We start from the raw sequence: 9,851 nt of genomic DNA, 5'->3' as shown, positions 1-9,851 counted from the left end.
CTTTGCCATCTCATTCCTGAATTCCACACGGTGATCTTCTTAATGGGTTACATCATATTCTCGCCATCCTTTAGTGACGCAATTTGTCTCTCCCCTACGAAGAGGGAAAAAGAGATTGAAACCGAGAGGGAAATATGTGGAGCCGGAACGAGTTGACCTAGTAAATTTAACGTATACGCGCCTTGTTATCAAGGATCATCCTTTCGATCCTTTGAGTCTCTCTTAACAAGGTCCTTATCATCCTCATAGGATACTTGGACATTTTATAAATACTTGAAGAACTTAACGTTCATCCTTGTCGCATATAATCAATTTAATTATCACTAAACAACGTCATTTATTGAATAACCATATTTACAAATGCAATACAAACAATAATAAACGATTAGTACAATGTGTAACGGGGCTTTGGTACTTGTGGAAAGGTATAACGGAGATGAACACTCGTGAGGATTCAAAGGATAGGAATAAGTGAATGGGTGAAAAGTATAAAAGATAACAGAATGCAGGTACGAAGCGACAGGTGGTGCTGCTGATGATGCAGGATTTCCGGTTCAGTAACCTCCGTCAGCAGGATAAGCCGCAGGATAATCCTGTAGAACGTGTTCGTCCTGTAGACCTAATTCATGATGTTCAGCTTGACCCTGAGGTTCAGCATGACCTTTGGCTTGTTGAAAATGACCCTGGTCCCCATAAGTAGCACCGGAATGATCATTATGACCGGAAGTGCGTACCGTTGCATGGAATCCATCTTTGTCTGCATGGTAGCTAACAATCCTGATGGTACCACCAGGCTCCATCACGCTGTACTCTCCGGAAACATTGCTTCCTGTGAGACAATTAAAATGGATTTAAAAAAAGATAAATAAAAGCCTCGTGAAGGAAAAGAGCGACCATGTGGATGATTGTTAGGTTAGGGTGGATGAATCTATTTTTTTGGCTTGTACAGGGCTGCGTCAAACGGCGGCCAATTAACATACCGTTCGCAAGACAGAAGGGATGAAGGACTTTGAGGTCGCATAGCTGAACGGCTTTTTACTAGGATTGAACTTTCGAGACACAGTGCCATCTCGCGAGGAAGTTAAGCGAATACGAACTGAAGGTCATCGAATAGCTACGCGAGAACTCAGCCTCTTTCGTGTCCCTCGACGAGTGCAAAAACAACCCTTGTGTTTTTCTTTCTGTATTAGTATCAGTCGCGACATTAGGGATGATCGAGTGTGGCAGAGAAAGGGAAGTTAAAGCGATGTGGATACCGCGTGGTAAAATTTATGAAGAAATTGAGCCGTTAGATCCTCCATCGTCTTATCCCTCCTCTCGCTCCTCGTTCATCATCTGATAAATATCTCAAATGACGTTAGAGCTCGTTCAGACTTCTATTCTAATTCCAGCCGATTATTTAGAATATGTTAAGCTATGGGTAATCTAAGAAAATCGATATTAAACTTGGAATTATATTTGGATATTACTAGGGATTTACACGGTCCGCAAGATCGGATGTGACAACTCAAGGTTTAACGACTTAAGAGCTTACGCCAAAATGGAATTTTTAAACAATTGTTTTTTTCCCCATTTTCTTAACATCTGTAATGGTGAAAATATTATGTTGCAATATTTATTGCAAAATTCGAAGTATTGCAAAAGTTATAGGGGGATTAAGTGAGCAGCAGCCGGCGCGAGCAGTCTCGTGCGTTTCAGATATATGGAGTGAAATTTCGTCGGTTTGTCGCTGGAAGTCAGGAAGTATAGAGCTGTAGATATAGGTGCGTTGTGCAGTGTATACAAATTTAAGAAGTAGAATGGAAAAAGCTAATATCAAGAGAGATTCGAAAGTAACGAGAGGTAAGTAACGAAGTAAGAAAACAATTTGTAAAACTTTAAACGCGTTTTTGTCAAAACATGGTTTTCAAAATCGGTGTCCCTGATATCTCGAAAACGATTCGAAGGATGTTCATGAAAACGTGTGACGATATACTTGATAGGGTCCCTTTCTCGTTGATATCCTCACTTTTCTCTTGAATGCATTATACAATAAAAAATGGGTTCGAAACTTTGAAAAATATATCAAAAATCGACATCCAAAGTCAAATGGCCACAATTTTCTCAACAACCTGTTTTTTCCTCTAGTCAGTAAGAGCATAATATATCATTTATTAATAAAAAATAATGATTTTTTGTTTCAGATGAACTGACAACGTTAAATCAGGGACACCGCAGAGGCCTTCTCCAAAAACATAATTTACACGCTTCTTAATAAGCCCACTAATAAACCCGTCTTCCAACGCACCATCAATGATTATAATAGAATGCATTGTCGCCGAAATAAAAGTAAGTCTACTTTTCACCTATCTACTCAGGAGTAAACCCTTAACTTACCGTCTCTTGATTCCTTCTGTGCGTGGAAGTCACCCGTATGATAATCCTCCACACCGTAGGAAAATTCATACTTCGGATGGGCTACGTAGTCGAACGTGTATCCATGATTCTCATGATCTTGACCGTGCAAATGATCATACTCATTGCGATGAACAACATGTGGAACTTTCACTTCATATTCAGGGCCTTCAACCGGACCGTGAAAGTGCATAAATGAACTTGCCGGAGACACGTGGGGATTGTGCTCAAGTGACTCGCCTCCTAGTGAAATCACACCGGCTCGTGTCCATTGTATATTCCACAAAACAAGATTTAGAGCCACCGTGAGACTGGCGAGCTGTAACCGAATTATTTAATATACACACAATATCATCCAAACATACAGTTGTACAAAAAGGTATACATGCCCTGTTAAAAGAAAATGAAATACATATACATATATATATTTTTAAGACGCAAAGTATACACGTAATGTGTATCGCAACACCCACAAAAAAAATTCCTCATTGTTTCATTACTGTTATATTGATATTAAAATTTTTAAATAATTATCTTGCAACTTGTTTATCACGGTGCGAAGGAATTTCATTTCTAAAAGGGACACACTTTTTTCGTACGACTGTATAAAAAGTACATTTTCAATATTTCTATTATCATATAGACTGTCCTTCGTACTAAAATTTCTTCGGACTAATTCTAAATAATTTTTCAAGAATTAACCTTAATAATCAATAAGCTATCACTGTCTATCAAGGACATGCACGCTTCTCGCACTATCACTTTATGATTAGTATCCATTTACGTTACAGAACGTGCAAAGGTTCAACGCTTTGGCCTTCCATGAATTTTATCGTCAGGTCCTCATCCATCCCGTGAACGGCAGAATCGATTCCTCGTTTCCTACCTTACGTATCCGTAAACTTGAAACTGAACCGTTATAAGGCATTTCGCTTGTTACGATGTACAATTTCACGCATTATGACGGACACAAAGTATCAACGCACACAAGGAACGTATCCAGGGCGGTTGCTCGATTCCCTTCGCCCTTTACGATCCGAAACGCGCCCTCATGAACTCCACTCGATTTCTCTGCCGGTTTATACGTCAACACGTTTACTCGTCCATTTGTCTACTTGTCTCGTTGTCTATCAATCTGTTTGACTACCTTAAGAGCCATTTCTTCAATTTCAATATTAAAGGTGGTCAGGTGAGAACTGCAACTTTCCAACGTCTCTCTAGGCTTTTATACTGCAGCTATCTTGTACTGTACATATACGTAAGTAGATGTTATACGATGTTGCATCTGCCATGGTGCGTGGCGTCGGGAAGGAGCGTCGCGATGCCAACGCCCCACTTGGTACGGTTTGCTGTCTTCTATAAGATGCGCATAAGCGATTGGAATAACGTCACTGTTCTACTGCTGCAAACGTTTTTCACTTTATGTAACATCACTTTTTCTTAATGCTACGTGGAATTTAAAAATAATTATGCATTTTTTTATCGGGACTGGTACGTGCTCCTTTACGTGATCTTGGGGCTTTTGAGACAGAGCGTCCGCGAAATTGTTGACGACCAAGTAAAACAGATAACAAGTTTCTCTCATAATGAAGAACAGCAGACGTTTGGTGTTCAGATAACGCAACATTGAGCAAAGCCAGGCATGGGGTTTGACAATTGATGGTCGTCTTTGAATTTGAAGACGAGGGTAGTGCAAGACATGTGGAAACTATTCAGCGACTCTGGCCGGCACTATTCTCACTCTTACTATCGCGTCTTAAAGAGAATGCAGTGGCTTGACTTTCTCTTCTATTGTCATAGCAGCGTTTATGTTATGTTTTAAGTGTATATAGCAAAGATTAGGGCAACTCGACCATATTTCACCTGCTACGGTATTCGATCTGGAGAAGCCGGACCGAGTAGAGCATCTCCTGGGCAACTCTGTATGGTGTTCGACAAAAAAGTGTTGTTGTATTTTGTAATGCAAGAAGAATAGCAAATTACGTGTGCTCCTTTAATACAACGTCTTCGAGCAAGCAAGGTTTTTGGCAAAACGTGTGGTAATGTTAATTAAAATCATTTTGACAGATGGAAGTACGTCTTCCCGTTTATTCAAATAATTTTTTGCTTTCTGCTGTATTACTTTTTTATACGACAAGAAACAAATTGTTTAATTGCAAGATAATGAAAAGGTTAGAAAAGAAAATGAAAAATCTTATCAAGGAAACGAATGGGGATTGATTTTAGTTTTAATAATTATGTTTCGTATAATGGTTATGTCACCTATTTTACGATTTGACTAAACATATTTGTGGTAACAATAAGTCAATTGCTGGAGGAATATATGTATACACAGTCCATAAATACATATGAGAATATAATAGATACGTTTACAGCGATTTCTAGCTAATGTATCAGCTATTGATTCTCGACTGTGAATAAACTTAGCATTTTGATCATGAGTTGCTGGCTATCTGATTAACTAATACGGATTTCTATTTTTACTCATAGTTCACTTGCTTTGATATGATAAGACGTAAGGAGAGAATGTGTCTGTATTGGCCACTCAAATTTCACGGCCGATTTTAGCTGGTGCGTTTGCCGTGAATAACAATGTATATAAAGTGTTAAAAAGTAATATGTTATAAAAAAAATAAAATAATTATATTTAGTTGTATGCTGAGAATGATTTGTAATTTAAAAAAAAAATTTCTCTCCGGCGGGGAATCGAACCCCGGTCTCCCGCGTGACAGGCGGGGATACTGACCACTATACTACCGAAGACTTTGATATTTAAGAAAATATGTTAACTGTATTTAAACTAGTCAAATTAATCCCGATTATTACAAGTTATTTTTACTCAAATTCTAAGCTCTACTACAGCCGTAGTTCCAAGTCTATACCACAGATACTTCAGCAACTTTCAGAATACTAATATCATTACCTCTTGCATCCTTTGACTTGTCCTGGATACCAAAAATATATTTGAAAGCCACCGCGAACTAAAGAAGACTTCGATATGTAAGAAAATATGTTAAGTTACTAAATAAGTTAAGGTTACTAAATAACGTGGATAAATTATGAAGGTTTAAATTAATTCTATTTTACTATTATTATTCATTAAAGTAAGTTCGCTTTTGAAAGCGAACAGTTCACTTTTTTCAAACACATTGAAATATCTGTTTCATCTACACGGACACGCACAACAATCACGATCGCGGCAACGTTCACGTCATTCATCGCAGTTGGCTCGTGCTACGAGATTTTGATGAATTCTTCATTTCAACCATTGATACCTTGGAAACGAAACGGTAAAAAATTTTGAAATTTTTTACTCGCATTCTCTTTATATCAATTTATCACGTATTTATTTTTTATTAATATCTCATGACTCGTTTAGATTAAAAAAAATGAAATGTGTATACAATATACCTATTACATAGTGAATCCATGTAAAAACTGTAAACTTTGACATTTTTTTCCCATACTTTTAAACGGCGAATCTTAATAAAATTAGACTCATTTTAAAGGTATTATTACAAACAATTAGGTATACAATTTTTTAAAAAATCTGACGAAAATGGTTTTACACGACAACTAGCTTAACTGTATTTAAATTATCTATACGTAACTGAACCTTTCTGATACGTTTATATCGTTAAACACAATTATGAGAAACATAAAAATATCTAAAAACATAATTAAATTGTAAACGTGAAAGTAAAAACGTATAAATTACAATCCTGTACTCGATATAGTCATACCTCAAGATAAATGAACATTTTTTTTTTACTATCATTATAAGTAAAATTTTGTTCCCATTTTAATTTTCGAAATTCTAGCCAATGGATCTAGATACACAAAGATAACGCAGAGTCGAGAGTTTCTAAGTTATAGAAACATCATATTTTGAATGTAGATTTATTTAACACAACTTTGCGATCCCACAATGCAGGTAATTTTATTTCCAGGAACATGTGCATACATATCGTTATATTAATACAATACACAAACTCGCTTAGAGAAATTATGTAAAGTTCGATAGTTTGTAGAAGAAATTGTTGAAAGTTTTCGCGGAAGTGTTATATTACCGAGCGAAAAGTAGTCGACGGTGGAAAAGAGTAAATGTTGTGAATACCGAACGCAAACTCTGAGACTTATCGCATACGTTTGGAATCGGCGGCAAGCCATGCATACGTATCGTTGGTGAGGCTCTTAAGAATTTCTTGTTACAATTAGATATGTCTTTTTTTTGACAAATGATTCTATATATGTACATGTATGACACAGTAGTTATTTCTTAATATAGCAAATGTAATCATCATGGCTTGCTGAGTAATTCAAATGCAAATGGCTCTGAATATTTAAACTGGGTAATATTCAATATCCATTACTTGATATAGATAGCACTTTATTTTTGAAGTATTCCAGATAAACTGGTTTTCTATGACAGTTAGTAGCCGATAAGAACCACTCTTATAATAAATTTTTCGTATCACTCCGATCATTTTTAAAGTCCACATGAACTTTTATTTTTGTCCCATCTGATAATCCAGTTTTATATATCCCGTGAAAATATTAACTTACGGGAATTGCAATTTTTTTTGAAAGTGTGCTATGGAATTATCGATTTTTTTTATTGTTATTCAAACTATAAATTTATATCATGTATACAAAAGGGTTTGTGACGCAGTTTTAGCTTACAGTAATAAATTTACATTATTAATACAATACGGTGTCACGAGGTAAATAAATATTTATTGATAAATTGAAACGTAATATAAATAGTATATAATAGCGTAACAGTATATTTATAGCCTATTTCATTCGAAATTTTTAATAAGACAAGTTCATATCATCAAACTGAAAATTTCAGGTATAACGACGAAAAGGTTGACATTTGGAGTGAATGGCATTCGTCATAATTTTATCACCAATTTTATATAATATTTCCCTATGCGGAAATTTCTAATTTCACCATGGATAATAATACTATTCGTTATAACGATCTCGCACAATTATATGCAACGTATATTTGAAGTGCGATATTGATAGAATAAATCTGGTAATAAATGTAGATTATTCGACAGATTTGCCAACTGAATATGATATTTACATAGATAGCATGGATTTATTTTCACTCACCAGTCGTCAAATGCATTTCCATTAATCGAACTGGGACATTTAACTGGCTGATTGAGAATTATAAGCAGGATTCATTCGAATAATATAAGCGCGGAGACGAGAGCAATTATCGTTTTTCAAATAACGTTAATCACAATTCCTAATGGTCATCAAGTATATATGGGAATTTTCAAATAGTACGTATCCTATACACGCATTTTACGAACAATGTGGGGACAGTGTGATCGATCCGTTACATTTTGATTACTGTCTGTAAGTGGCCAATTTCAGTAGGCGGCTGGAACGACTTAAAAAAACGCTTTTACGTAACACCTCGCATGTCCGATTTTTTCCCGTCTTTCTCTTCACTTTTATTCCCTATTTTTTTTCTTCCATCCACCTACCATTTCCCCCACCCTCGTAAGCACACATGTATTTCTTTGTACGCGTACGGAAACCACCTTACAGAGAAAACAGAAACGTTTTACCTTCCGTGTTTTTACGCTCGAGTTGTCCTCCGCTCAATTAAAATTCTTTCCGAAATTTCATTTGTGCAGGACATTTCTCTGGACTGCGCCGTTCCCGCTTGGTCGTATCCAGCACGTTGACAATACATGGTGAAATCTTCTAGGGCGATTACTCCGGACTCAAATTTCTTCATCGTTTTGGGCACTATCTACGCTTCGCCCCCCCCCCCTCCTCCTTGGTGGCCAGACGATGATAAGAGTGTCGACGACAATGGTTTTTAATTGTTTAGTTTATTTTGATAATTACTTTTTTGGCGTTCTTTTTTTTGTACGGCAATTGCCTTCAATGAAGTTCTTATCAGATATACGCCGGACACGAGAACTGTTTCGATGTTGTTACTAATATTTATAAATGCCAAAAAGGCTCGATCAATGATTCAACATCAACTACATTGTGCGAAATCTCATTTCTTCCGGCGGATATTTAACGTATCCCTTCTTTTGAAATCTCAGTCGAAGGGTTAACGAGAAATCCAAGTTTCTTTAGCCTCCATGAAAGTACATAAAAGGATTTTCGTGATATAGGGCGATCTTAGTCGCTGGGAAGCAGATATGATTAATTAAGTTTCCTTACTGGCGATTAATTACCGGCGAATTGGCAGGTCGAATCAGAAGCCAAGGCGGTAAGTTGCCGTTGACTGTTTTGGCTAATGAGTCGATTCCGTTCGGATCCGAGAGGCAGAAATTCATTTCCTTCCTTTTCTTCCAAGCTGGCACAAAGGGTGGAAAATGAGGGTATAGAGAACGAGACGATAAGAGAAAGATTAGGAGAGAGAAAAATGGCGACGTAAAACGTCCGAGCACCGTCCAAGCAGTCTGTCAAATATTTACACGCCATTGGTTTCGCTGACCCTGTTTTGCGACAGCCGAATTTCTTGTGGTACCTGCGCGGCACGCGAGTACTTCCGCCCGTAGAATCAGCCGGGCGTGTAGACACGAACAAACGCAAAAAGCCATTGACGGAACGAGAGAAGCCAGAGAGAAATGGCAATACGTAATGAGAAGTGTAAAGGACAGAGAGAGTGTCTCTCGTGTTTTCATGGTTTATGCTTTCGCACGTGGAATTTCTCTTGCCGTTGCCATTAGCGCTACCAATAATTCGCAAGCGCTAGAGCGAATCCCACGCGAGATTTTATGGTACCCCCCCCCCTTCCACCCCCTTATCGGTCACAGAATTATTACAAAAAAATTGTAAGAACGCAGCCCTTAGAAATCAATGACCCTTTGCTAACGAGGTAAAAATCAAAGTTCAAGATCCCCGCCGTTTACTTGCACTTGGGTCACGCTTCACCGATCGTGTGTGACGCTTTCACTGAAGCCGAACTTGTGTTACGATAATCGTTTGAGAAGGAGAAGAAACGATCGGCGTCCTCGACAATCAATCGCGATTGGAAGCCGATCAAATTTCCTCATGGTTAACGACGTTCGTTTACTTCAAGAGGTTGAACGAGGATCGCTTACATAAGGTACGTTCGAGTAGTATTAAATGGATGATCGCTTTTCTGTCGAATAAGCGGAATAGCTTGGACCATACTCGTTAGCTTAATGAGAATTTTCATTTTATCTCTAGTCCATCTCATCACGTGGTACGTTTCACTTTCGAGCGTTAAGCGCACGCGCTCTCGCTATTACTGCCTATATAAACATTCATATAACGTATATGTATATTTATGCACGTTCGCTTCTCGTAATTATACTCTATGCACATTACATGCATTACGTTTGAAGCGCGACGAAGGATCGATGATAACTGTTTCCTGCATTTCCGTGAATCCATCATGTCGACTGGCCTTTGTTCCGTTGGCCGCTAGTTGCCGGCGAACGTTT

The 9,851-nt window shown here is 37.6% G+C and overlaps 1 protein-coding gene and 1 non-coding gene across 3 annotated transcripts; both read right to left on the bottom strand.

The window, feature by feature from the left end:
* Nucleotides 1-349: 349 nt before the first annotated feature.
* On the bottom strand, nucleotides 350-3,580 carry LOC107266827 (cuticle protein). 2 transcript variants are annotated; one of them, XM_015737728.2, is made up of 3 exons: nucleotides 3,097-3,580; nucleotides 2,377-2,713; nucleotides 350-829 (listed from the first exon to the last, which is right to left on the bottom strand). In XM_015737728.2, the coding sequence occupies exons 1-3, from the start codon at nucleotides 3,172-3,174 to the stop codon at nucleotides 555-557; spliced, it is 690 nt and encodes a 229-aa protein (XP_015593214.2). In that variant the 5' UTR covers nucleotides 3,175-3,580; the 3' UTR covers nucleotides 350-554. The 2 variants fall into 2 exon arrangements, with proteins under 2 accessions (XP_015593214.2, XP_015593224.1); XM_015737738.2 differs by having other exon boundaries at nucleotides 353-829; nucleotides 3,542-3,580.
* Nucleotides 3,581-5,085: 1,505 nt separating this feature from the next.
* Trnad-guc lies at nucleotides 5,086-5,157 on the bottom strand. The gene has a single exon. It is a non-coding gene; the product is annotated as a tRNA-Asp (tRNA).
* Nucleotides 5,158-9,851: the final 4,694 nt, after the last annotated feature.

Source organism: Cephus cinctus, unplaced genomic scaffold, assembly GCF_000341935.2.
Source record: "Cephus cinctus unplaced genomic scaffold, Ccin1 Ccin1_scaffold0025, whole genome shotgun sequence".
NCBI classification, from domain to species: Eukaryota; Metazoa; Arthropoda; class Insecta; order Hymenoptera; family Cephidae; genus Cephus; species Cephus cinctus.
Note: the sequence above shows the minus strand (reverse complement) of the source record. Positions and strands in the feature narration are given on the sequence as shown.

Excerpts from the sequence above, each read along its gene's own strand:
- LOC107266827 (XM_015737728.2), bottom strand. The coding sequence starts at position 3,174 with ATGGATACTAATCATAAAGTGATAGTGCGAGAAGCGTGCATGTCCTTG. Across the intron at positions 2,714-3,096 it reads ATAGCTTATTGATTATTAAG|CTCGCCAGTCTCACGGTGGC; the intron begins GTTAATTCTTGA and ends ATTCGGTTACAG. Across the intron at positions 830-2,376 it reads ACAGAAGGAATCAAGAGACG|GAAGCAATGTTTCCGGAGAG; the intron begins GTAAGTTAAGGG and ends ATTGTCTCACAG.